The sequence below is a fragment of the Lonchura striata genome, chromosome 9, assembly GCF_050655825.1.
Source record: "Lonchura striata isolate lonStrDom1 chromosome 9, ASM5065582v1, whole genome shotgun sequence".
Lineage (NCBI taxonomy): Eukaryota > Metazoa > Chordata > Aves > Passeriformes > Estrildidae > Lonchura > Lonchura striata.
This window is the reverse complement of record NC_140711.1, coordinates 23059009-23086787: the sequence shown is the minus strand read 5'-3', so window position 1 is coordinate 23086787 and position 27779 is coordinate 23059009. Positions and strand designations below refer to the sequence as shown.

The 27779-nt window shown below is 57.3% G+C and overlaps 1 protein-coding gene across 2 annotated transcripts; it reads left to right on the top strand.

The window, feature by feature from the left end:
- On the top strand, nt 1-27779 carry EPHB3 (EPH receptor B3). Of its 2 annotated transcripts, none has more exons than XM_085587978.1 (16): nt 1-179; nt 13530-13594; nt 13966-14638; nt 21749-21904; nt 22054-22389; nt 23175-23299; nt 23455-23623; nt 23721-23826; nt 24171-24268; nt 24436-24558; nt 24657-24904; nt 25141-25356; nt 25448-25597; nt 25688-25881; nt 26048-26203; nt 26508-27779. In XM_085587978.1, the coding sequence occupies exons 1-16, from the start codon at nt 83-85 to the stop codon at nt 26614-26616; spliced, it is 3021 nt and encodes a 1006-aa protein (XP_085444104.1). In that variant the 5' UTR covers nt 1-82; the 3' UTR covers nt 26617-27779. The 2 variants fall into 2 exon arrangements, with proteins under 2 accessions (XP_085444104.1, XP_085444105.1); XM_085587979.1 differs by having other exon boundaries at nt 2-179; nt 24216-24268.

The following is a 27779-nucleotide window of genomic DNA, read 5'->3' as shown; positions in this document are numbered from 1 at the left end:
GAGCGTGGCGCGGCGGCGAGAGGAGCCGCGCGTGGCGCCGAGCTCCGGACTGCCCGGCGGGGCCGCCCGCACCGCCCCCGCCATGGCCGCGGCCCGCCCGGGGGCCCCCCCGCCGCCGCCGCCGCTGCTCCCCCTTCTGCTGCTCCTGCTGCTCCCCGGTGGCCGCCGCGCTCTGGAGGGTGAGTACCGGGCGGGCGTGCCCGTCCGCCGCACCGGGGCCCGGGCGACCGCTCACTGGAGCACGCATCCTCCGGGATGTCCCAGGCCCGTCGTGGCTCAGTGCGACTCGTCGTCGCGCCGCGGATGCCCGGTTGTACCTGCGGAGAGCTCGCCGCCGCAGCCCCGCTCCCAGCGCTGAGCCGTCCTCAGTAGGTTTCAGAGTCGACGCCCCGTGGAACCGAGCCCGGCGCGGCAGAGCCGCGGCATCCGCGGCCGGCGGCTGCTGGCAGGGAGCGGCGCCTCTTTGGATACTCGGTTCACGTTTCGAGGCTTTTCGCCACGACCGAGAGGGCTGGAAAATTAATATTTCTTTCAGTGGAAGCTCGTGGCGTGCCAGAACTGGTGGGGCCGCGGAAGGAGTGTCCGTTTGCCGTGTCCGGCTCCATCGCTTCCCCGGCAGGGCTCGCCGCGCCCGCTGCCTTAACCCCCGAGGCTCCAGCGTGGGACCTCTGGGGCCAGTGGCCACGCGTGCCGCGTCTACCCCCGAGCGGGTCTGCGCTCCGCGGCTCGCCCACCCCCGAACTCCGATGGAGTTGGGAATAGAACGGGGAATAATTCTCTCCCCATTCGAAAGTGAACCCGGGTGCGCGGGGCAGCACCGTTGCACCCGCAGCTTTGAGCAAATAAAGAGGCTTTTGGCCCCGCTGGGTACCGGGGGCTCCCGAGCGGACAAGCCGGGTCGCACTGGAGAGAAGGAGGAGAAGAGGGCCCGGACGGGTTTTTGTCTCGGCACAAAGTGTGCGAGGCTCCAGCCGGAGTGCCGGGGCGGCGGCGTTCCGGTGTCCGGTAACCGAACCCGCTGCCGGAGCGGCGGGAGGGGGCTGGCGAGGGGGGGGACGGAAGGGAAGGGAGATCCCCCGGTCGGAGCGGAGCTGTGGGTGCCCCCGCCCGGGCAGAGGGCGGCGGGGGCTGCTCGGAGGCGGTGTCGTGCTTCGGGCTCCCGCTGCCGTCGCCCCGCGTTGCGAGGTTCGGGCCGCGGCGCCGGGGGTGGCCGTGGGCAGGAGCCCTCCCCCGCGGCGGTGGTGGGGGACGTCTTTCCTCTAGCTTTGGGCTTTGTAGAAAGTTTGGGGGGTGCTTGTTGTCCGCGTTCCTTTTCATCCTTCCTCCCTGCGATTTTTTTTTTTTCTTGCTTTTTCTTTAAAAGGAAAAAAAAAAAAAAACATTAAACCTCCTCGTCCTTTGTACGCTGTAGGAATCAGAGCTGTGGGCCTGCCGGGTCCGTGAGCTCCCGGCTAAGCGGGAACCCCGCGGCAGGAGGGGAAGGGAGCAGCCACCGGCACTCAGCCCTCGCGGGTTGGAGGCTCCCGAGCACCCGCCCGGGGATCCCTGCCTTCTGGCGAGGTGCCGGGGAATGAAGTTGTGGGCAGGGAGCCCGGCGGGGCCCCACGCTTGGGGGTAGCCCCACGCTTGCAGGTAGCCTCTCGCAACCTGCTTCCCATCAGCGGTTTAGGAATTTGGGAAGGATAGCTGGCGTGGGCGCTGGCGGCACCGGTGTGTATCACCTGGAGACAGTCCCTCCAGCCCCCAGGGAGACACAGAGCTCCAGCCTCTCCCAGTGCCGTCCGGGGTCCGGGGATGGAGCAGTGGGAAGAGTCGGATGGAGAGAAAACAAACAGGCCCTGCTGAGGAGTCACAAGGTTTTTTCAGCTTCCCGAATGTGTGGAGGGGTCAGGAGCTGAAGACACCATCTGAGAGGTCAGGGCTCAGCTGGATACCAGTCCAGTGGGACCACTTTGGGGCTGGCTGGCAGCTGCCCAGCAGTTTTTGGGCTGGCCCAGATTCCTCGTGGGATTTTCTCTTTCTTTTTTTCGGTTTTTTTTTTTTTTTTGTTTTTGTTTTTTTTTTTTTTTAATTTTTTTCCCTTTGCTCTTGTTCGAGCTGGAGGGAAAGTTGCAGCTGGCCTGGAGAGGCTTCTGCTTCTGCAGCTTAGGGAAGCTGCCGCTCGCATCAGGGTCAGCGAGCTCCCGCGCTTCTGCTACGTTTGGCATTTCTGTCCACGCTCACCGCTGCTTCCTGACTGGGACTGGCGCGTTCCAGAGGTTACTGTAAATCTCATGTGCACGTTTGTTTGGATATTTTAGTGCTGATCATAAATCTGGTGTGGCCATAAATCTGTACTCACGTCCTGCAGACAACAGCAGCGAGCAGTCCCCAGACCCGGCCACTTTACCGTGCCCTCCGAGGTGCAAAGGGCTGGGCTTGTGGCTGGTGCCGGGCTGGAAGGGCAGGGGGCTTTGGGGCTGGATGGCGCTCCCCATTCCCGAGGGGATGGCGAGGAGTTGGGTTTCTTTACAAGGCCCCACGGGGGTGGAGGAGAAAAGCCGCGCTCGGCAGCAGCTCAGTGAGGGCTTTGTGCTGCCGAGGAGAAAATGGTTTCTCTCCAGATCCTGTAAGTGCGCTGGGTCTGTTTGAAGTCACAATGTGTTTTTCTTCTCCGGTTCAGCAGTCCCCGGGCCGGCTGCAGAAGGAATGTTCTATCCAGGGGCAACAGCGGATCCTTTCTCCAGCACAGGGGTTTGAGCTGAGAAGTTTGTCCCAGTGGGGCTGTGGGAACAGAGGCCCTGTGGGGAGTGGACGTGGTGGAACAGCACAGGGAATGTGCTGCTTTCCAGGCCCTTGCCGACCATCCAGGGCTAAAACCTCAGGCTTCAAAACACCCTGGCCCAAGGGAGCATGGACAGCCACAGACTGGATCTGCCTGTCGCCCTAGGGGTGCAGGTAGACTGGGACAGGGACCTGCTCTCCCTAGGAGCCACTCTCCCAGGCTGTTCCTGTCCTGAGCAGCTTCTCTGGATTCAGGATTCCATTTAAACTTGGAGTTTCCCACGTGCTTCCCCATGAACTCCCATGCAGTAACACTGTAGTTTGCTGCAGGTAGTCCTGAGCAGACGTGGGCTCTAGTGAAATAGCCAAACCCTGCAACACAGCAAGATTTCTAGGGGGGATTTTCTTCACTGGCTCTGCCCAGTGACACCTCCGAGATCCCAGCTGGGTGTCACACAGAGTGACCACGATCCTCTCTGCACCGGCAAACCCCTGCTTAATTGACCCCTTTGCTGGAACTGCCAGGTGTTTTCTTGGCAGAGAGATTTGCTTTCTGTTTTAATTACTTTTCAGAGAAATTGCATGTTTCTTGGTGGGGCAATGGGTGAAGTTGGCCCTGCTGTTTTATGGGTGCTTGGCATAGGGCTGTGGAAAATGGATCGTGGGGCTCTGCAACACTCGCTGGCTTCATTAAATCTCCTGTTCCTCAGTAAAAGCTGCGCTCGAGGAAGCCTTCCCGTCCCTGCTCCCGAGGAGGGGAGGAGAAGGGCTTTCCTTTGTGTCAGGCAGAGCATGTGGAGCGCTGGAGAGAGGGAAATCTTGGAGCACCAGGGTCTGTTTACAGCCCCACATTTCTCCCTCACCAGTGTACAGTGGGGCTGTGGCTGCCAGGCCATTCCTGCCCAGCCCTTGCAATTGGGAATAGCGGCCTCTGGTTTTTAAGGAATGAGCCGAAACTCCTTGTTTTGTTATGATGACTTACTGCAAGAGATATTTGGGGAAACCAGTTTGTTGCATTTTCTTTCCATGAGCCGTTTGCTGCTGCCACTGGAGCAGAGGAGCTTGGCGTTTAATTAAAACAGCCCCAGCAATCTGAATCACAGACTTGCATGTTTTTAAAATTGTAGCTGTTCCTGTTGTGCTGAGTCAAACTGGTTTGTCGGGATTAAGCGTCTCCGCCTGGGAGCTGCGCTGGGGGAAGGGTGCTGGGGTGGCCCCGGGGTCGGAATCCCCATTCCCAGCTGGTGCAGACCACAGGGTGGGTGTCAGCCTCTCCCGGAGGAGAGCCCTGGGAAAGGGGGACTCTGCCCAAGGGCTGCGGTGGAGCTGGTGGTTGCCGTTGCCGCAAGCTTCTCAGTGGTTGAAACCATAATGAGCTGCTGTTGTTTCTGGGTCCAGCGTGTTCCCATGAAGCATTTGGGGGATGGTGGTGCCCCTCCATGGGCAGGAATCTCCTTGCAGAGCCCCATGCCCCAGGGGATGGGCTGCCATCTTGAAGGCCAGGCAGCCTTTCAGTGACACTCCCATCCGACTGGGACCATCCCATTTGAAGTCATGTTTTGTTTTTTTTATTGCATTTTTGTTGTTGCTCCAAACCCAGCCCTGTGCTCTGGCTGGGCGGTGCTGGCAGTGGGGCATGTTCCCTCACAGAGTTAAGCCTCAAGTGGGAGCCATTTTGTAGGGAAGGCAGGTGGGCATCCTGCCTGTAAAGGGAAGGTTTGGCACTGTTGGTGAAGCCTCATCCTCCTGCGCTTGGGGACCCTTATCAACCACCCTCAGCATGGCCAGGGAGGAGTCATGCAGCTGAGCTTGAGAGTGGGGCAACATCCCCTTTCTGCAGGGCCACGTCCCTTTCCCACAGGGGCTGCTTCCCTCCCTTGGCGCCCACTTTTCCCTCGGCGCAGCTCGGCCCTCCAGCCTGTGCTGCCCGAGTCGGGAGGTAGTAGCGAGCCCAGTGCTGTCTTCGCATGGCCGCCCCGCTGAAGAGGAGCGGGAGCCATCTTGAGCAGAGGCTGGAGCGTGCGGCAGGGCCGAGCACGGGCCCCATGGCCGCTCTCCGTACACGTGCCAGTGTGTGCTGGCTGAGGGTCCCAGGCTGGGACAGGGGGGAGGCTTTTGCTGGGGGGTTCTCTTTATTTTATTTTTGCCCATTGCTAAGCCCTGCTGCGCTGCGGGGCCTGGTGTTTCTCATGCATGTGGCAGAAGCTGTTGACAAACACCTGTTTCTCAGCCCCCTCCCCAGGAATGCCCCGGGGGCCCTGCAGGGGCTGCAGTGCCGCAGGGGTGGGCAGCAGGGATGTCCCCTCCCAGGGGAGCCCTCCCCCAGGATTCTCCTGCCCAGCAGCAGCTGCGGGAGGGGATTTGAGCCTCCCTGTTCCTCTGTGAGGTGTGACTGTTGCAGAGGGCTGCCGAAATCCATCCCCGTCCCAGGGAAGGGACACTGCTGTCCCCTCCGCCCAGTCCTGCATCTCTCAAGTGCTCGGTGCCTGCCCAGCAAGGTCTGGGGCGCGGGGGAACCCCACGGGGACGGGGGCACGCACACACGGCGTGCTATCCAAGGCCTTTTTTTATTAATGAGAAAAATGTGCAGGGCTTGAACGATCGCCAGGAACAGATTTATTCTAGTTCCCCAGAAATTAAACCGAAATGAAGGAGCGAGTCAGCCCGGCCCGGCACCCCCTCCTGACTCTGTGCTTGTTTTAACTTTGGAAGAATCTGACTTTGGGGGTGGGGGAGGTGGAGGAGGGAGGGGGGGGGGCAGTATTTGGGTTTAAGCAGTTCCAGATGGGCTTGGTGCTCTCGGAGAGCTGAGGAAGTGAGCAGAGAGCAGCTCGGAGATTTGGGTAACTGCCCCAGGCAGTAGAGAGGAGGGAGATCTTGGCAGAAACTCCCACTCTGCACTGCCGGGATGGGATGGAGCTTGGCAGCCAAGCTATCCGTCTGTGGGGTGAGCCTTTGGATGTGCACAGAGTAACCTTTTTTGGGGAAGGGGTTGTTGTTTTTTTTTGTTTTAAATATCATTACTCTTTCTCTGGGCACTTTCCAAAAGTGCAACCTGGAAAAAAATGGAGCTGGAGGGAGAGAGGGGCCTTTTGGATCTCAGCCTGACGCAAACAGTTGCCCTGCGGAGGCAGGTCTGCAGTACCGACTGCCTTTCCTTCTGTCCCCTGGGGACTTCGGGGCTCTTCATCCACCCCTACCAGCCCAGCTCAGCTTGGTGGCCCCGTGGGGACACCTGCCCCATGAAACCATAGCCACAGGGCAGTGGGGTCACAGAGAGAGGTAGCAGGAGTGTCCCCATCATAACATGTCCTGGAAACAAGGGTGGCTTTGCAGGCTGATTTGCTGCCTATGTCCTAGTCAATGGCATTTGTGGCTCGAACAGGTCTGGCGTCTCCTGATCAGATGAGTTATTTCTGTGGCAGCAGAGGACGACGGCATGGCCATTCCTGCTGGGGACGGCGACCTATAAATCTGTCCTGCCTGCTGGCCCTAGAGCTCCTGCCTGCCTGGCACAGCTGGTGACATTGTTGGTATGGCAGAGAGCTGCAGTGAACAGCCCCTTCCCCTGGGCCAGGCAGGGACATTCCCATCCCAAGTGGTCAGTGTGGCAGCAGGCAAGGATGAGAGGCTGTCTGTGGGATCTGTCCATTCCCCTTTGCACACAGCCTGGCACAGCAAAAGCATCTTTTCTCCTTTGACAAGTCGAAGCAGCAAGTACCAGGGCACATACACCACGTGGGCGGGGATGGCACCTCTTCCTTGGCCAAGCTGACCCTGGTGTAGCACAATGGGCTCTGACATCCGAAATCCCCGTGGTATTAATAGAACAGTAATTGCAGTGCAGGGCTGGGCTCAGGCAGCTGGCTCCCGTCCTCTCCCAGTGTCGGTACGGCCTTTCTGCAGGACCAGGGCCTGGCAGCGGGACCTGGCAGGCTTTGGGCAGCGGTCTGCACGTGTCCTTGGCATGCAGCTGGAGGGCAGAAGCTGCTGTCCTGCAGAAGTCCGAGGCTCCAAGTGCTGTGGTTTAGAAGGGGGTGCACACAGTGTGATGCTGGTGGGTGCTAGAGCCCAGCCTGGCATGGCTCTGCTCATAAAATGGCAGAAATCAGCCCTTCCCGCCTTCATCCGGTGTGTGACCAGGCGGAAAGGAGCACCCATCCCTCCCTGCATCCCAGCCGCTGCCACTTGATCTGCCTTTTGCAGAGCTGGCACCTGTCCTCTCTCACATGCTTCAGTCTGTCTCCCAGCCGTCAGGAAACAGCTCCTGGTGAGGAGCACGTGGCCGGAAAACCCTCTTCAGCCAGTTAGTGGATGGTGGGTTGGCGACAGGCAGGGCTGGATGGAGGGAGCATTCCTGTCCCCCTCCACCCCATGTGCCAGGCAGCTCCCAGTCATCTGGGATCTGGATCTGGCCTATGCAGAAGGTGCAGGACATTGGGATCAGATGGGGAGGACTGTGAGAGAGATGTTCAGTGGCTCAGAGCCATGGGATCATCTCCTGGCTTGAGGTTAATACCCCAGTGTAGGTGTGGGATTGGGAAATGAAGGATGCATCCTTGGAGCATCATTGGAATTGGAGTTTTGGGCTCTGCTGTGAACTTACCATAGTTCTGTCAGGGTTGGAACTGGCAGTGGTGAATGATGCCAGGACTGGCAGTGCTGCCCACACCTGGCTGGGCTCTCTGGGCAGGGACTGCCTGGCTTGGTGTGTGCATGTGCCCTGTGCACGCAGAGGGGCCTTAATCTCAGTTTGGGCCTCTGGGCCCTGCCATAATGCAGAAATAATGAGTCTATTATTAAGTGCCCACAGTACTTCTTCACTCTGGTGGCTCGCCTCCAGCAGCAGGCAGAACCTGCCCCGCTTGAAGTGGATGTGTCATCATTTGCCTCAGCAAATCCGATCCCCTTTGATGATGGGCCAAATGCCCTTGGCATGAAGGGCCACAGCTGTGATACAGGCCCCTTTTTTTCTTTCTTCCCCTCCTCTCTTCCTTTTGTTCCCAGTTCATTGACAAGTCGCTGGCTTGCCTTGGACCTGGGACAAGTGGATGTTGGTGGGCATGTGCGGTCAGAGCCCCTGTGCCCCCCTGGAGAGGGATGGGGTGGGGGGCAAGCTCCCATGGCAGCCTCGCGTCTTCCCCCTCGGCGCTGGGGAGCAGCAGGCGCCCTGCTTGTCATAAGGACAGGTTCCCAGCGTGGGCGGTGATAGGGAGTGCTCCAGCCCTTCCCTTGGGCTGAACCACACTGCCTGGCCTGCCCGGCCTGACAGTCAGGGAGGGCAAGGGTGGGACCAGCACAGCCCCCTGGCCTTGTGCTGGGCACTAGGGTAGATGGGTGGGCAGGGGGTCCCCAGAAGAGATGGGATTACTGAGGGAGGATGAGGGCATTGTGAGTTGTACAGCATGCTGCCAGTGCTGCCAGCCCCATCCCTGCAGAGAGAACTAGCAAATAGTGCCTGCAAGAACCTTCCCCAGGCTCAAAAACCCCATGCCTGGCACCTCCACCATGGGTACCTCCTGACCACCGAGGATGCCTGCTGGTTCCCTGCCTGATACCTCCCACGCTGGCTGCAGCCTCCCTCCCTGCTTTCCTGGCTCTTGACTGCATCAGCAAGAGCCTCTCTCCCTGCAGTGCAGCTCCGGCACAAGGGGCTGCCAAGTGCCGAAACCTCCCAGCACGCCACCTCCTGTGCTCCAGAGCTGCTGTCTGTGGTGTGCTCCATCCACGGAGCACGTGGGCTGAGCGGACGGGAGAGCTTCCTAAATGCAGGCAGCGTGTGGAGTCCCCTGGCCTTGGAGCAGGGACATCCCCTGCCTGGGAGGAGGATGGCTACAGGGTTTAGCTGGGGTCAGCAGAGGAAGAACACTTCTGGAGGAGGAGGAGGGATCTGGGTGAGCCACATGCTTCAAGAAAACGTGTTGCGGGGTCTCCCAGACCTGACGAGTTCACAGGGCGCTCCTGTGGCTCAGCTTTTGTGTACAGAATGCTTGTCAGCGGGAAAAGTGCAACCTCAGGTTCTCTCCCACAGGCAGCTCTTTGTTCCCAGATAAAGGACCTTACACCAAAGGCCCTTTGTGCCGCTGCTCAGAACAGTGCCGGGATTAATTGTACCGATAGGTGCTTGAATGGGGAGCATGCAAGGCCACTCACTCCTGGCGTAATTATCTTCAAAACTGAGAAAGAAATTAAAATATGCAGAGACGCCCCTTTTGGTGGCTTTTTGAATAGCAGGCAGTCTCCAAGATTAAAAGTGCATCTCTAAACAAGCTAGCTTTCCTTCCAGAGGAGAAAAGCATGGCAGTGAGGGGAAGAGGCACCTGGTGCCACCATTTGCAGCCACCATGGTGGAATCCAAGCCATGTCCTGAGGCAAATGGCCCAGCCATTGATAGTGTCTGCAGGAGCTCAATGTGGGGCAAGTGGCCACATAAGGCTGGTCTGGGCCACTTGCCCTGTGCTGAGCTCCTGCAGACATGGTGCCATGGTGTGCATAGCTCACAGAGAGCATGGGCACGTTGCAGAACAGGTTCCTCTGTTTGCAGTGAGGCTGCGTGGGTGTCTTTACTAACTCTTCTCCCTTGCCTTCTTCCAGGATGCTCTGGACTTGCATGAACTGCCTTCTCCTCATCTTCTCCTCTCCAACGAGCTGGCATCCTGTATTGCCAGTGTATCCTGATAAAAGCCATCAGTTCACATATTCAAGGGGGAGAATGTTCAAAGTGGAGCTTATTGGTGGAGACGATTGAGTCTTCCCCAGTGGCTTCATCTTGAAAGAATTTTGATATTTCCCCCCCTTTTCTGGCTCAGCCATCGCTGCCGTGCGCGTCTGCCGCTCAACAGCGCGAGACGGGCTCTCTGGGCCTCTTAAGGGGGGAGTTCAAACATTTTCGCTGGCCTCAGACCATGCATGCCGCATTCCTGAGCCTCAGCACCGGGAGAAAGAGGTCCCCGGCTCCAGATGGGTCCTTGCCAGGGCTTCAAACACCTAGTGAACTGCTGGGACTCTGTGGAGGTGATGGGAGGGCTGCTGGTAGGGACCACTTGTCTTTGCAGCTCAGGGTGTGCTTGGAAGGAGACATACAGGACAGGGAGGAGGCAGCCAGGATGATGCTCACAGCCCTGTCCAAGGAGTAAGAATCTTTCCCTGTCCTGGGATCCCACTCTGCCATGGAACTTCTGCTTCTATGTGGACTCAAGCCTGGCCAGCTGTACTTGCTGACCATAGTGAGGCTCCTGCTCCATGCTTTTATTTTGCCCAGCTGAAGGTAAGGAGAGGACAACTCCCAGTGCTGCAGACAGTGATAAAGCAAGCCTTAGGGTGACTTCCCCAAGCTGGCAAAATTGGGAGCCAATTTCCCGTTGACTAATGGGACCAGGCTCTTGCTGTGGTGTGCGGGATTGAAGTGGCTTTGACTCACTGTTCAGCCAGTCCTGACGCCATTCACGTCCCTCCACAGCACCTGCAAACCTGAACCGCGCCGGGAAATTACCAGTGGCACCTCTCAACCCCCCTCTGGCACCATGGGCCGGAGGAGGAGAGCAGCTGCTTGATGCTGAACCACTGAAGCCCAGTGCTTGGGCTCCCCAGCCCTGGACACTCTCACATGCCATTTCATGGGGGCCAGTGCTTGGTGTGCCCCAGTGTTTTTGGGACAGAGGACCAGGTTCAGGGCCAGGCCCCAGTGAGAGCTCTGCAGCACCTTTAAAGGCTGAGAGCAGTTTCTGCGACTCAGCTCAGCATGTGCCACCAGCCTCTGGACCATGCAGCACAGAAGCCCATAGGGCCTTCCACTTATGACCTTCACAATGGCAGGCTGCAAGGGTCTGGGAGGCTCCACTGACCTCACCTGGGTCACTCCCATGGCTGCAGGAAACCCCCTCTGCCCTCTGTGCTCAGCCTGTTTCCTTTAGCTGAGTTGCTCAGTGAATTTTTTTTTATTATTATTATTTCCCCTCCCCACTCTCTCTGTGTGGTTTACGTGGCTCTCACACCAACAGCCAGCTTGGCTCTGTCAGTTTTTTCTCTCCTCTGCTGGTCAGATGGCAGATGCTGCCAAATTAGGATGCAGGCAGCGAGCCTCCTGTCCAAGCTGAGGTTCTGCCCACGGCTAACACTCAAGGGGAAGGATGCTGCCAGAGGGGACAACTGCCATGGCAAGGGCTTCCTAATGGGGCCTGCTGCTGTGCAAGAGATTTCCCGCATACCCTGGACAGGTTTGGGAAGCAAACACCCACCATGGTCTGGTCAGTCCATGCTATGCTGTGGCTTGCCACAGCATCCTTGTGTCACTCGATTTGTGGGCACACCCTGCCAGCCAGATCCCCATCTCCCCAGCCTGACTCACCGCCACAGCCGCTCATCTATCAGCGGCCCCAGCCCTGAGAACACAGGGCATCCCTTCCCTGCTCCTCCTGCAGAAACACCCCCCCAGCTGGCCCTGCCAGCAGCAGGGCCCTGCACTGGCTGGACCACAGAGTCTCTGCACCAGGAGTTGGCAGCCCCGCACTGTGAGCACTGAGCACACGCTTGGCTCTGCTCACCGCCAGCACGGCGTGTCTGCACCCTCAGCACCACTGTGCCCTTATTAGGGCAGCCAGTGCTGGGCCTGTCCCTCGCAGAGGTGCGGGAAGCCCCCTTCTGGAACCTGCTCCCCCATCATCTGGCACTGCCCACCCGCCCTGGCAGCCACTCCTTGCAGGGGTCTGGGAAGTGCAGCAGCATCTCCGGTCTTGTGGCCATGCAGAGCCACACTTGGGATCCTGCCATCAGTAACTGATGGTGTGGGAAATGGGAAGGGAGAGAGATGGCGGCTTGATGTGTCCTCTGGGCAAGTAGTGCCTTGGGACTGAGCAGAGGCTGCCTAATGGGTGCACAGGCCCATTCTGCCCATCCTGTGTCTTGCCCTTCCTCATTACCTGCTTGACAGAAGGCTTCTTCCTTCTCTCCCTCTGTTTTTGCCAGATGCCCATAGTTTGTGTTCTTGAGAAACAACAAATAACTCCTGCCCAGTAACCATCTCTGTGCTGGAGTGTGATGTAGATGTTTCCCTTCTGCACCTCTACCAATGGGGAACTGGCACCATGAAAGGTTTTCTTCCCTCTGTCCTTGGTGCCATGCCCACTGCTAGTGCCACCAGGCCACAGTGGAAGGTGTTTGTGTTTGCTCTGGGCAAACAGCCTGGGCGAGAAGCAAGCTTGCTGGCCCAGCTGGGAACCTGGCAAGCCACAAGGCAGGTCAGAGAGCCCACGTGTCCCCAGACATGCTTGTTTATCTGTGCCATGGTGGCACCCACAGCTTGTGCTCTCAGCCTGCCTGTGGGTGCTGGCCTGGGAGCTGCTGGCGGGTCTCGCCGGGGTGGGACACGGGAAGAAGGTGTTTACCTCCAGTTGGGCTTCATCCGAAACCCTGCGATGCGTGAATGCTTCCTTCCTCCTCCACACTTCCTCCCTGCCTAGGTCAGCCTGGGGTTTTCCTGGGGTGGAAGGAAAGAAGCTGAAACTGCCTCTTGGTGTGGGGCTGAGCCATGGTGCTGTCACAACTGAGCTGCCCTGGCACATCCTTGTGTCCCAGCTGGCGAGAGTGAGCAGTTCCCAGCCTGCTGCTGGGTCTAGGAGAGCCGTGGCTCCCTGCCATTTGTCTTGAGCCCGGGTGGGCTGAGAGGTGCATGGATGGATGGGCAGCCCTTGGGGACCTGCATGGGGTTTTGGATGGGGCCATACCTGTGGCTGGGGAGGGGGATGCGTTCATCAGGGTGGTGTTTTGGCCCTGGTCCTGGGTCCTCCTCGGTGCAGGCAGCAGAGCCCCCCTGAGCACGCCAGGGTCTCCAGGCCTTTGCACCCCCTGCTTCCACCAAACCCCCTCTAGGCAAAAGAAGGTCCAGAGGACTTGGGGGTGCTGGGGTGCCTGCTTCTCCCCTCCAAAGAGCCATCCCTGCAGCCGAGCTCACAGGGCCAGCATCTCACAGAGGGGCCATTAGCCCCTGAGCATGTCAGTGTGTCCTCATCCTTGTGTTTCACTCCTGGTTTTTGCGCGTGGTGCTCGCGCGGAGCCACGCGGCTCTGCCTGGGATTAGCGACAGCTGCCTGCAATTGCAGCTCTTCCCAGACAAGCGTCTCGCTCCCCCAAGGCTGGGGCTGGGGCTGTTTGGGGAATGCTGCCGGGGTGGTTTGTCTTGTAGTCTGCTCCAGGAATGTTGGCCAGACGGTCAAATTCTTCTCCCCTCTTGTAAAATGAGTGATGTGGGGCGTCTCTGGGAGAGCAGCCTGCCAGTCCCTCCTCCTCTGGATAAACCTGCCTGGCCCGCACCGCCCTGTCATGGGAACAGGCCCTTTCAACCCCAGCCACATTAAATACGCACCCTGCCAAAGCAGAGGGGGAGGGTGCGGACAGGGGCGCCCTGTCTTCCTCCTTTGGCACCCCTGCACTGCCTGGGGGACACATTTGGCTGTGCTAGTGGCTGGGGATGGCAGCTTGTCCCCATCTCCCCCTTGCCACCTGGCCAGCTCCTCGTCCTGCCACTTGCCTCCTCCAGCACAGCTCTCCAGGGACGCCTCGCTCTTCCTGTTCTCTTGACAGGAGAAGAGAAATCTGGAGTCTGTCTGTGCCGCTCCCCCCTCCTCCCACCACGTCTCACCCCCCAAGTTGCTGTTTTCCACAGAAATGTCAGGCTCAGCTCTTCTCTCCCCCACTCCTCCTGTTTTTTTTCCCCTCTAATCTTGGCCTTCATCTCCAATTAATTCTTTCTCTCCTTCCTTTCTCTCCAGAGACCCTGATGGACACAAAGTGGGTGACCTCTGAGTTGGCATGGACAACTCATCCGGAGACAGGGGTAAGTTTGGAACCAGCCCTGGTTCTGACCTCCAAAGGGCAGAGCTGGCCCAGGCCCCATGGGAATCATGGTTGCTCACCAGTGCCTTTGTGAAACTAGCTGCATCTTTCTTTTTTCCTCCTGTGCATATCCTCACCTTGTGAAACCATCTCCCCTTGACTCGTGCCAGCAGAGTGGGAGTGTCATGGTCCCTGGCCTGGGTTGCTCTTAGTCAGCTTGATGACCAGGAGGGTTGTGACGGGTGAAGGTGTAGCTGCTGCTCTTCCCTGTTGACTGTTGCCTGTTTCCCCCCCCACCCTGTGCCATTCAAAATGTGTCTGTGGCACTGATGTCCCTGGCTGGGGATCTAACCCTTTCTCTCTCAATCACAGTGGGAAGAAGTCAGTGGTTATGATGAGGCCATGAACCCTATCCGCACGTACCAGGTCTGCAACGTACGGGAGGCCAACCAGAACAACTGGCTTCGTACCAAATTCATCCAGCGCCAGGATGTCCAGCGCGTCTATGTGGAGCTGAAATTCACTGTGCGGGACTGCAACAGCATCCCCAACATCCCTGGCTCCTGCAAAGAGACCTTCAACCTCTTCTATTATGAGTCAGATACAGATTCTGCTTCTGCAAACAGCCCTTTCTGGATGGAGAACCCCTATATCAAAGTGGATACAATTGCCCCAGATGAGAGTTTCTCCAAGCTGGAGTCTGGCCGTGTGAACACCAAGGTGCGCAGCTTTGGCCCTCTCTCCAAGAATGGTTTTTACCTTGCCTTCCAAGACCTGGGAGCCTGCATGTCCCTCATCTCTGTTCGGGCTTTCTACAAGAAATGCTCCAACACCATTGCTGGCTTTGCTATCTTCCCGGAGACTTTAACGGGAGCTGAGCCCACTTCCCTGGTCATTGCGCCGGGCACCTGCATCCCCAACGCAGTGGAGGTGTCTGTGCCCCTAAAGCTGTACTGCAACGGTGACGGAGAGTGGATGGTGCCCGTGGGAGCGTGTACATGTGCTGCTGGATATGAGCCCACCATGAAGGATACCCAGTGCCAAGGTATGTGCATGGCAAAGTGAGCATGGCTTTTGTCCCCATGGGTGCGTTGATGCGAAGGAGGTGGTTTTGAGGTGTTGAGCTTGGTCTGGTTTTGGAGGCTTTTCCCTGATGAGTGAGCAGGGTGATATCTCAGACAACTGGTCTGCAGTTTGACTCCAAAGCCTTAAAACCTTTGTGGTCTGGACTCATGCAGTGTCTGCTGGGACACATTGGTGGGCAACCACCAGTGCTACCCTCTGTGGAATGCATCTCCTTGCACAGAACTGCAGTTCAAGGCATGGTCCTCAGCAGGGATCCAGCACATTTAAGCCCTTGAGCATTACCAAAATCTCTCTCTTACCGCTGCTGCCATATATCCAGCATCTTCTCTCTCTCCTTCCTGCAGTGTTTGTGGCTGGGGTGAGTGATTGTTCTTGGCAAGTGTGATTTCACGCTGCTTGTGCGGAGGCCTGTTCAGAAGCCCTGGTGATGAGCAGGGCTCCCCTGTGGGGGAAGCCATGCTGATGCATGCTCCCCCTCCCAGTGCTAAAAGCTTGCAGCAGGGATGGTAGGGACCAGCACAAAGGCAGGGGATCTGAAGCTACTTGTTCTTGCTGGAAGGGAAGAAATCATATCCTGCACATGGAGATGTTGGCGATGGAGAGCCACCATAGCAGCAGGATAGCTCTGTGTGGGTCCTGCATGATCTCCCACGATAGCTTTGGTGTTGCTGTTAACCCCAGTTCGGGTGTGTTGGTAAGGAAAAATCTGTCTGGATGAATATTGCATTCCCTTGGGGTGATTTTTTTTCTTGTGAGCTGTCTCTGGCAGGGAGGACCCTGCCCTGGGGTGGCTGGGGTTTGGGGCAGAAAGGTTGCCATTCCCCTTGGCTGCTGGCATGGTACAGGGAGTGGGATGCTGGCGGGGCCCCCAGCACTGGATGCCTTGTGCTCGCCGATGACGGGATGCTTGGCGCCGGCCCTTTGCTCTTGGCAGGAACTGTGTGATTTGGGATGGCCAGTGACGTGGGGCTCAGGCCAGGCTGGCCTCCCCGTTGGCTTTGGGAGCAGTGTAGCTGACAGCCGTGCTGCTGGGGCTAGTTAGGGAGAGGTCAATCTTCACAGGGCCACAGCTCTGCCAGGGATCCAGAGCCTCCAGCACCATCAGTGCCAGCACAGCTCTGACTTCAGTGCCTCGGCCCCCTGCATCAGTCTTGTGAGCAGCCAATCTGGCTCCTCCTGAGCAGATGGACACCAGTGCCAGGCATCCATCCACACGTTAAACTGCACCGAGGTCCATGCCTGGGTAGCTGCTTTCCATCTTACTTGGACCGGGAGATCTTAGACTGTACACGATGTTTGCTCTTTCCCAGCAGAGAGTGGGGTTTGGGCACAAGGTGAGAGTTTCCAGCCAGTACCAGAGAGGTGCTGAGAGGGAGCATCCCAAGGTAGGACAGAGCTCCTCAGATTAGGCTCAGGAGCCTGGGGCAAGGTCCCATCTCCACATCCCCAAGCTGGAGAGATCCCCATGTGGCAACTTTCCCAACGCCTTTGATTTCCCACCAAGCCCCAGCTTCTGCTGCAGCAGGCAGGGAAGCCACGCTGGGCCGTGGGCACGTCTCCATCCGGCAGCCTGCCTTCTCGCTGGGCAGAGGCGGCGGTGTCCTCACGTTTCTCTGGGAAAGTTGCACTGCGCTTGTAGGATCAGATTTTCCGCCATATGATCGTGTGTTTTAAGTGGAAACAGCTGAAGAAGGGCTGGGAGAAGCCGGAGCTGCAGCTCCTTTTCTCCTCTTGGCTGGATGTTCCCTTACCCCATTTACACAGTCCAGCACCGCCAAGAAGTCTCCAAGCTCGTGTCATGGGCAGCAATGTGGATGCAGCCCCCCAAAGCTGGGGTTCCATCACTCCAGCCCCAGGGAGCCCACAGGGGCTTCACCTTGCAGGCAAGCAGCGCTCCAGTGTGCCAGATGGCATTTTAATAAATAACAATACCCAGTTACTGCTTAGATGGGATAAGCCCTGTTGTAAATCTCCCCCTTTTCCCAGACTTTCAGTGGCCTTTGAAGACCTCCTCCTCCTCTTTATCTCCATCCAAGCCAAGATTAGAGCTCACATTCAGACCTGTTACAATGCAGCTTGTATCCCAGTCCCTCGGGAGCAGAGGGCTCATCCTGCCCGACTGAAGACAGTTTCTTTGGCATGCTTTGTAAGGCGATACGCCAGGCTGGTACCTGGCGCTCTACTCCTGAGTTGCCACAGCATTGATTTGGCATCTCATTCTCAGCCTCATTATCTTTATTTAATTAGCACACGGCCCTTCTGGGGGTTGTGCCACTTCCCACACACTCCCTTACCACACAGAGCTGCAGAGGCAGCTCTTGGAGGACAAGGAGGAGCTGCTGCCCAGGGAGGGGAGCAAAGGCTCCCGCATGCCTCCATGGGCTGGGGTGCACTGCACTGCCCTGCAGCCCCTGGGGTTTAGCTTTTCCCCCAGCCCCATCCCTTCTCCTTTTGGTTAGGAGGCCCCCAGACAGTTCAGAGGATTTGGTGTCGAGGGACTCCCAGAAATGCTCCGGGGCATGTGCTCTGTGATGGATTTGTGGGGATTTGCACCCCTTGTGTTGCTGGCTTCACACAAAGACAGAAAGGCTGCTGTGCCAGGGTGAGCAGTGAGCCCCTCCTTGCATGTCCTCTCTGCTTGGGAGGAGGACCACAGTGACCCCAGAGCCTGCACCCCACCTGGGAGGGGAACTGAGTCTGTGTGGTGCAGTCTGTGGATACCCAAACTGTAGAGCACTGGAGGTGAGTGTCCAGCATGACACTACACCTTCCTAAGACCCTTTTCTCAGTCTTCTTGATTTTTCTTTCTCATGGCACCAGGCACTGAACATTTGGGCACAATCAGTAAGTGAATGCAGGTCAAGCTGGGGCCAAAATCAGAGTTTTCACAAAAATAAATTTCCCTTGCAATCAGTGACTAATGAAAACATCACCCTGAATTAAATAAAGAAAAATTGCCAAGCAAGCATTGCACTTGCCAACTGTTTGCAGCTTTGCATTGCAACATGGGCTTGCTGCATGAAACCCAGGAAGTGAAACTGCCTGGGATTAATTGCCCGGGATTCCAGATCAAAGGCAGCAGCAGGGAAGGCAGGGAGAGCTGCCGGTTTACAGCCAGGCAGCTCCACAATGGGTTACTTGTAACACAGTCGAGGAAATCTGCCCCTGCTGTCCTGCCTGTGACCCACTGTGACTCAAGAGGCAGCTTTGCTTATTGAATTTTTTTTCTTATTAAAAAAAAAAAAGCATAAAAAAAATTATTTTCCTGCCTGTTCCTTGGATGGCACTTCAAACCCCCAAAGGCTCTTTCCCTTCTCTCCCTTCAGATTTACTCCATTCACTTTTGGACTGCACTAGTGTGAAATATTTTCACCCAAAGGGTGATTATTTTACTTTTTTTTTTAAATAACTGCCTTTTAAGAGAGACTTAAAAACAGAGTTACCGCCTGAGCTGTAGCCAGGCTGTTGCTTCCACAGCTCTGCTCCATCTGTAGCCACTTACGACAGCGAGAAGGGAGCGAGCTGTGCAGGTTCATAAAGCACAGATCGTCCCAAACAAACCTGACTGCTGCCTCTAAAGAAATTACAGGGTTGATGGGCAAAGGGATATGATCAGTTTAATTTATCTAGGCTCAGGCGAGGCGTCCTGCTTCAGTCCTGCAGGGAGAGAAATAGCTGGAAGGATGCTGTAATATTGTAGTGTGAATGTGAACCAGTCAAAACATGAAACATGGTAGTTGGAGGCTGGTTTTTCCCAGTGTGTCACAGCTATCCGTGCCTTCCCCAGGGGAGGGGACCCCAGAGCTTTGGAGATTCACCGTGGTTCATTGCTGCTTGCCTGCATCCCATGCAATAATGGAGGCTGCCTATGGGATGAGTCACTGCTCTCTGCTGCTGCCAGAAGGGTTTTATTTCAGTGTTTTTTTCAGCTCCCTTCCTTGAACTTTATTCACTACGGTGGGGATTGTATTTGGGAGTAGTACCCTCCTCTTCCCACAGCCCTGTGCTGCAGCTTTTCGAGACAGGATCAGACACTGGAGATGAGCAGCTGATGAACATCCTGGAGGGGCTGCCAGAAGCAGCCGGACGGCCGCGTTTGCCACGCCGGCTGTGCGGTGCCCCGTAGGGGCTGCAGGGGCAGCTTTACAGCAGGGCTCTGTTACCGTCCTGCTCCCTCCCACACAAATCCCCTCTGTGGCTGATCTCCGCTGTCAGGCCAGACTGCCTCTCCCTCCCATCAGACCAGCGGCTCCTCTTCAGAGCGGGGAGCTCCGCTTCGGTTCCCTGACCTGTTATCCTGTGGCTGTCACTGACTGTCATGTTCTCCCCAGAAGTGACCGCGACACAGCACCAGGAGATGTGATCTGTGTGCAGAGGTTCAGAGTTGTTATTTTATTTGAGGACACTTCAGCAGGAAAAGTGCTTATGCAAAGCTCTCGGCAGGGAGAAGAGAGCCTGGCTTCCCAGCCCCGGCTGGATGGAGTCACGTTCCCACTCCAGAGCTCCCAGGCTCGTTCCGCAGCGTGCCGGCCAAGACAGTGGTTGTTGTACAGGCAGTTTCTTGCAGAGAAGAGATGACACAGCGGCTTATCCACCAGGGACCTGGGATCAGCTTTCAGCTCGGTTACAGCCTTCAAATGTGGCGGCTAAGAGCTGTCACGCTGCCACCGAGGTCTTTATGCTCTGATTTATTAAGCAGAGTTGAAAATTTACACACTGGAGTGCATCTGGGCCTCGATCCCTCTGCTGCTCTTCCCCTTTTTAATGGGGCTGGTTCATGGCTCATCCTCCCCCCTGCCAGGATGGCATGCGGATGCAAAGAAAAGGCCTTCATCCCTTGTGCCTGTACTGGGCACTACTTAGAGGTGTCAGGGAGCTGCTGAAGGACAGCTTTGCCTGTCCCTTCCTTCTGTGTCTTGGAGGCCACTGTCACCTCCGTGCCCATAACCCACTGGGCACCGGCTGGCACTTCATGTGCAGGAGACCAAGTGCCCTCGTCCCTCCTGCATCCTTTGCAAGCACCTGGCTCTCCTTTGCTGCCGTGCCATGCTTGGGTTGTCAGCTTCACACAAGCTCAGGTTGCTCTGGCTTCACTCTCCCCCCAACAAGCCTGTTCAGGGGGTTTTGTCCCTGATGGATCTGGGCTCCTCTCCATAACCAAAGCATGTTTGGCAGCTTTCTAAGCCCAGAGCGTTCCTGTCCAAGAGGTTTCAGTCATCTCTCATTCCTCAACAATCTGGTTCCTTATGTGTGAATCTGCATCCACCCAGTTTGAACCGCCCAGGACTCCAGCCGGGGTGCATCTGCCTATGCCAAGGCTTCTCTGCGATCTCTGGGCCTCTGCTGTCCACATAAAGACATATTTTCTGGTGGCCTGGTTGTCCCAGGCTGGGAAGACAGAAGCCCTGGACCTGCTGGCTTCCCATTGCTTGCCAAGGAGCAGATCTGTGCCCTGCTTTGCCTTCCAGCCTGCACCGTCAGGACAGGCAAAGCTTTCATTTCCAAAGGGAAGGCCCAGAGGCTGGGTGAACTCAGGTCAAGGATCTGGAGTTAGTTGAGCCATGTAGTCGGTCCTGTTTTGACCAAAGAAGAGTCTCACTGCTGGAAGGCTCGCACCCTGGGAGCAGGAAGCAGCTCCTGACACCCATTCAGGCAGAGGGGCTGGGGAGCAGGCAGTTGTCTCTGCAAGGGCTGCTCTCACATCCCCCTGGCCAGCAGCACTGCACAGGAGTGGGGCTTCTCCCTTGGGGTTGCTGCTGCTTGGCGCCTGGACAAACATGGGAGCTAGGACAGCACCTGGAGCTGTGTGCGGGTCCCTGCGGGGCCGGCCTGGCAGCGTGTGACTCACAGAACTCCACGCCCCATGTGGGGCTGCAACCAGCCGGAAAACTTCCACAGAGGGTGTCAGGAGATGCCTCATAGCAGGAAACTTCCACTTGCCACAGCCTGGTGAAGCACCAGGAAACCTCCTCCTGTTTTCAGGATGATGTGTGACAGGCGTGGGAGGGTTACATGCCCTCAGAGCTTCCCTAACGTGGATGGAAGAGCAGGCTGTGCCCTCCTTTGGGTCCATCCGTGCTGATGCTGCCCCAGCTGTGGCAAACAGAGTGATGCTGAAGCAGAGCCGGCGCCAGAGGGTCTCTCACCTCATCCAGCTGCAAACACAGAGCACAGAATCCACTTCCTTGGGCAGCAGCGTGATAAATTGGGCTATTTTGAGGTGTGGGTCAGGTTCCCGAGGCCGCTCTGCTCCTCGGCTCAAGTGCTGTTAAACCGTTCACGTGCCCCTCATTACAAATAAACACCTTGGGGTGCCTATCGGGCTGCATCCCAGGACTCGTGGCTCCTTGAAGGACCCTGATCGGAAGCGGAGGAGGGAGGTGGCAGTGATGCTGAAGCAGCTCTTCAGCCAAGGACCTGCAGGAATGTTTTCATCTTGCTCAGTACTCCACTTGAGCCGACCTCGTGAGGTGCCGCCGCCCCGGGACTGAGAAGTGGCTCAAGAGCCTGAGGCGGAAGGTTTGGGGCTGAGTGGCTGATTTTGAGTGGTGGAGGCCTCTCACAGGGGCTGCTGCAGACAGGGCTGCAGAGGAGTGCTTTCCTTCCCAGCCATATTTCCCCAGAGGATGGACCTGGCACTGTGAAGGTTGCCAGGCCTGGAAACCAGTATGGCCTTCCTCTATGGAAGGGAGCATGTTAAGACCCTTGGGAAGGGCAGTAAAGAAACAAAATTGAGGAATGGAGATCTGGATGGACCTGCTCTATCTCCCCATACTGCTGGTGGTGATAAGTCTTCCCACCTGAGATTACCTTGGGCCTGCTACTGGAGCGTTTCCTGGCAGAGCTGTGCCTGAGCCATCTGGTGCTTCCAGCAGCTCACTCTTCTCACCCTTCCCAGCCCTGAGTCCCTGGGCATGGCTGATGGCAGTGGAAAGGCTTGTAGGAGGCCTGAGGTCTTCAAGCCACTGATCAAAGATTTGGCAGCGAGGAAGTCTGCCCAGCTATGGTGGGAGAAGTGAGTGTTTTCTGGGTTCACTTTATAACTCAGATCTGTTTTTCTTTCCTCCAGCATGTGGCCCAGGAACCTTCAAATCTAAGCAGGGGGAAGGTCCCTGCTCTCCCTGCCCTCCCAATAGCCGGACCACCTCTGGAGCAGCAATGGTCTGCACTTGTCGAAACGGCTTTTTCCGGGCAGACACGGACCCCGCAGACAGCGCCTGCACCAGTGAGTCCTGCTCTGGGCACGGAGGGGAGGCAAGGGAAGCTGTGGAGGTGACGGGGGTCTGTGTCTGGCATGGGGGTATGTGCTGTGCCCATGCCAGGAGTGAGCTGGACATGAAGATACCCACTCCTGCCCCTCACATTTCCCTGCAGGTGTCCCCTCAGCCCCTCGCAATGTCATCTCCAATGTGAACGAGACGTCGCTGGTGCTGGAGTGGAGTGAGCCACAGGACACGGGCGGGCGGGATGACCTGCTCTACAACGTCATCTGCAAGAAGTGCAGCGTGGAGCGGCGCCTGTGCACCCGCTGCGACGACAACGTGGAGTTCGTGCCACGCCAGCTCGGCCTCACTGAGCGACGCATCTACATCAGCAACCTGATGGCCCACACCCAGTACACTTTCGAGATCCAGGCCGTGAACGGCATCTCCAACAAGAGTCCCTACCCTCCCCATTTCGCCTCTGTCAACATCACCACCAACCAGGCAGGTCAGTGGAGCCACCAGGGAGCAGGGGCTGCATCTCCTCCACAGAGCAGAGCGGAGCAGAGATTTCTTTCTGACAGCCTGGGAGGCTGCAGTCCTTTGTGGTGCCGCCTAGCTGGCTCTCTGAGCCCGCATCTAATCCCCTGGGTAAACTCTTCTCTCTGTTAAAAGCATGTCCCTAGAGGAGATGAGATCAGAACATATGCAAGTGGAAAAGACTAGGGCTGGCAGATGCTCCAGAGAACTCTGGATCTTCTAGACCTACCCCAGAGAGGCTGTGCCTGCTGCAAGGGGAGGAGGAAGGAAATGAGATTTCTCTCCTGTGTGCATGGGAAGGTTCAGCACCAGCCCAAGCCTTTGCAGGCAGCCAAGTGCTCTGCCATTCCCTCCTTCCTCCCGCTCTGGCCCTGCTCCAGCGTGCTGGTAATCTCCAGCCACTGCGCACTGATCTGATTTCATGGGTCTTGCTGCTGGGGTGGAGCACAGAGCTCCTGGCAAATGCAGGAGGGGAGGGAGCCCCAGTCTGGGTTGGCAGGGCCCTTCCCCAGACCGGTCTGCAGCTAGGCATGGGGTGAAACATGATTTCAGTGCTAATTCTGAGGCTCCCCTTGGTGTTGAGATCACACCTCCTTATGGAGACTTGGAGAAGGCCAGTCTCAAAACTTTTCCATGCCTTTCCACCAAGATTATCCAAGCAGGTCACAGTCATAGCATTCCCTACACTATGTGGGATGGTGGAGGGGGAAGCCTGGTACAGGTGGCTCATTCCTTCCCTGTCCTCCTTCCTAGCCCCATCTGCCGTGCCAACAATGCACCTGCACAGCAGCACCGGGAATAGCATGACGCTGTCATGGACTCCCCCAGAGAGACCCAACGGCATCATTCTGGACTATGAGATCAAGTACTCGGAGAAGGTAAAGTAGGAACAGCCTTTTCCCTCCTCCAGCTCTTCTAGCTGGCCATCACTATCATGGCATAGGGGGTCCCTGCAAACCTGGCACCTGGGGGATGTGGGAGCCAGCAAATGGAGGGTGGCTTCACAGAGGTGACACCCATGTCTCCCCTACAGCAAGGCCAGAGTGATGGAATCGCCAACACAGTCACCAGCCAGAAGAACTCGGTGCGGCTGGACGGGCTGAAGGCCAACGCTCGGTACATGGTGCAGGTCCGGGCACGCACCGTGGCGGGATACGGCCGCTACAGCCTCCCCACAGAGTTCCAGACAACTGCGGAGGGTGGTAGGTGCTAGCACTGGGCTGCCTCCATCACCCAGCCCTCCCTCCATGCATGCTCCTTTCCCAGCTTGACTTCAATTCCTACCTCTCCTTCCATCAGGTTCCACCAGCAAGACTTTCCAGGAGCTGCCTTTGATCGTGGGTTCGGCCACTGCGGGGCTGGTGTTCGTCATCGTGGTGGTGGTGATTGCTATCGTCTGCTTCAGGTATTGACTTTTCAGGGAAGAGGGCTTCAAATCTGGGTTTGGGGGTTGCTCATGTTTGCCACAGAGCTTTCCCCGTCACGTGTGGGCAGGGTGAAGGACTGGACCAGCCACACATGGGTCCCAGAGCAGGGGTCCTGTGGGAGGACTGTGCCTCTGCTTCCCCAGCACAAGCTGGGCTCTGCCCACGCTCCTGCCATGCACTCAGCACAACTAGGCCATTTCCTCCCATCGCACCTCGGGTGGAGGGATGGCTCTGCACACAGGCTGCCAGAGGGAAGGCTCTCTGGCGGAGGCTGTCTGTGCTGGGATTTGGAAGTTGGCAGTGAATGTCTTTGCCCCATCAGGAAAGGGATGGTTACTGAACACCTCCTCTCGTCTCCTTTGGGCAGGAAGCAGCGCAACAACACCGACCCTGAGTACACAGAGAAGCTGCAGCAATATGGTGAGTGTGAGAGCCCCGCAAATGCACTCTGGCTGCCCTCTCCTAATTCCTGTCCCATGCAAAGGGGCAGCCTTTTCTAACAAGGGGTGGGCTGACAGCCAGCCAAGTTGGCTTGACATCTGTCACCCTTGCTGCGTCTCTCCTGATGATGGCTTCTGCCCTTGCAGTTACCCCTGGGATGAAGGTGTACATCGACCCTTTTACCTACGAGGACCCAAACGAAGCTGTCCGGGAATTTGCCAAAGAGATTGACATCTCCTGTGTGAAAATTGAGGAGGTCATTGGAGCAGGCAAGTCCTGGGGCTGGGCACAGCAGGTTCTGAGACTGCTGCCTCTCACCCTGTCCTGTGGCTCACCGTGCTGGTCCCCTCTCTCCTTCCCACGACAGGGGAGTTCGGTGAGGTGTGCCGTGGGCGCCTGAAGCTGCCTGGCCGCCGCGAGATCTTCGTGGCCATCAAGACACTGAAGGTGGGCTACACGGAGCGGCAGCGGCGGGACTTCCTGAGTGAGGCCAGCATCATGGGCCAGTTCGACCACCCCAACATCATCCACCTGGAGGGGGTGGTGACCAAGAGCCGCCCTGTCATGATCATCACGGAATTCATGGAGAACTGTGCACTTGACTCCTTCCTCCGGGTGAGCATCCATCCCGTCCTGCCCTGGGCTGGGGGCTGCAGTGCATGGCGGGGCATGAGCCCTTCTCCATCTCTCTACATTGTCATGCTGGCATCCTTAGGGTTAATGTCTTCACAGACAACATGAGTGGGAGAAGCAGGGTGGCTCTAGGGAGGAGGACGGTGATGGTAGCACATGGGGATCCTTCCTCTATCTGTTTAGGGTGTTGCAAACCCCTCTGATCTCTCCTCTGGCAGTTGAATGATGGGCAGTTCACAGTCATCCAGCTGGTGGGAATGATGCGAGGCATCGCCGCTGGCATGAAGTACCTGTCAGAGATGAACTACGTGCATCGGGATCTGGCTGCCCGCAACATCCTGGTCAACAGCAACTTGGTCTGCAAAGTGTCTGACTTCGGGCTCTCTCGCTTTCTGGAGGATGACCCAGCTGACCCCACCTACACCAGCTCCCTGGTATGGGACACTCACAAGGGATCTACTGATCTGGGGGTGGGGGGAGACACCGCAGGTATGCACTAAATCGTGGAGCTGTGTCTCTGTGCAGGGAGGCAAGATCCCAATCAGATGGACAGCTCCTGAGGCCATCGCCTACCGCAAATTCACTTCAGCCAGTGACGTGTGGAGCTACGGCATTGTCATGTGGGAAGTGATGTCCTACGGGGAGCGACCTTACTGGGACATGTCCAACCAGGATGTAAGTGCTCTCGGGGACTAGGGAACTGGGAGCTGTAGGCTGCCTGTGGGAGCACAGCCTCACAGCCTGCCTCTGCCTGTCTTTCTGCAGGTGATCAATGCCGTGGAGCAGGATTACCGCCTGCCACCCCCCATGGACTGCCCCACTGCACTGCACCAGCTGATGCTGGACTGCTGGGTGCGGGACCGCAACCTGAGGCCCAAATTTGCACAGATTGTCAACACGCTGGACAAGCTCATCCGCAATGCTGCCAGCCTGAAGGTCATCGCCAGCGTCCAGTCTGGGTCAGTGACATCCTTTGTTTCCAGCCAGCACTTACCCCAGTTCCAGGGAACACTGGGGTGATTGGGAATAGAGCTGTGGGAGGGTGGGGATAAGAAATATCCCTTGTTCCCAGTTACACCTCTCCATACCCTGCTCCTTGTGACCCGTGGCTCTCTTGCCCTTTAGCATCTCCCAACCTCTCTTGGACCGCACAGTCCCGGATTACACGACCTTCACCACCGTGGGAGACTGGCTGGATGCCATCAAAATGGGACGGTACAAGGAGAACTTCGTCAATGCTGGGTTTGCCTCCTTTGATCTGGTGGCACAGATGACTGCGGAGTAAGTCCCTGCTTGGAGGGGAGGAGGGAGAAAACTGGGACTGGGGCTGCTGCACACTGTCCCTTGCCTATCTGATAGCCACCTCCTCCCACCTGGGTGCATGGTGGGCTGAATTAAAGACTGAGATTCAGTATCCAATCCCAAGGGACTTCAGGTTTAGGATTCGGCCTCCAGTCTTCTCTGGTGTTAGAGGAAGCACTGGAGCTTGGCGGAGGGCTGTAGTGATGGACAGGTCCCTTGCCCCAGTGGGGCAGGGCCACATGTTGATGTTGCTGGGGGCTAAGTCATCACCTTTTCCTTGCAGGGACCTGCTGAGGATAGGGGTGACACTAGCAGGGCACCAGAAGAAGATCCTGAGCAGCATTCAGGACATGAGGCTGCAGATGAACCAGACGCTCCCAGTGCAGGTTTGACCACAGGGGACTCTGCATTGGAACGGAGCAAGGGAACCTGCCAAAGAGGTTCAGTTTGCAGTGCAGCCCAGCTTCCTGTTTCCCCTCCACGTGGCGCTCCTCTGCCTCGGACGGTCGCCTGGGACGGGATGGGACGGGACGCCCTTCCCTGGATCGAAGGCACTCATGCTGAGGGAGCCCAGCTTTTCGTCCCTTGTCCTGGAATGGCGAGGCAGCAACACATCTTCATATTGAAGATGGATTATGGGACAGAGATGGCACATCCCACTTCCCACCCTGTCTTGGTGCTCATCGGTTTGAAGAGTTGTTCTGCTTCTTGGATTTCTTTTCACCCTGTTTTTCCCCCAGTCCTCACTTCCCTCACCTCCCCGAGGCCACAGACTGTTGACCCGTCCGCCGAGTCCGTCAGACATGTCCGAAGCCTTCCCTAACTCTGTTCCCCAAATGGAAGCAGCCGGGGGAGGCCAAGCCAGCGACAGGGCTGGGGCCACCAGCCCCAGACAATCACTCCTCTCCTCCAGCCCTGGCAAGCCCTCCACCCAAGGGTCTGCACTGGAACATGTCCGAAGGGAAGGCTTCACTCCCTTTTTTGGCTTTGCACGCCAGAACCCGAATCCGATTTACTATGCAGGGAGTTAGGCAAAAAAAAAAAAAGAAAAAAAGAAAAAAAAAAGAGATATATAAAATAAAAGATAAGAGGGAGCAGAAAGGGGAGGGAGGGGGACCAGGTGCCCGGCTCCTCATCTCTTACCCTCTTGGTTCTCCTGGCCGGCTCTGGACTGCAGAGCGAGGCCATCAGCACGTTTGCACAGGGACCCTCCGCCCCCGGACCGACGGCAGCCGCGCTCCCCCCGAGGGGCCGGAGAGCGGGGCTGGGGCAGGGGCTGCGCCGGGGGCCACGGCTCCCCCAGCCTCCTCTTTTATGCAGAAGGAGCAGGTGCCGCCGGCGCGGCTGCCCGCTCCTGACACACGCTGTGATTGCTGCCAAAAGACTCACTCACCTTTCCCTGAGGATTCACTGCAGCCCGGTTCCTCCGAGCCGAGGGAGAGACTCCCAGCGTGCCTGAGTGTGCGTGAGTGTGTGCATGCGTGCGTGGGTGTGTGCTGGCCGCAGGACTGTGGGAGGCAATGGGCAGAATAAAGGCAATAAGAATTTTACCCGA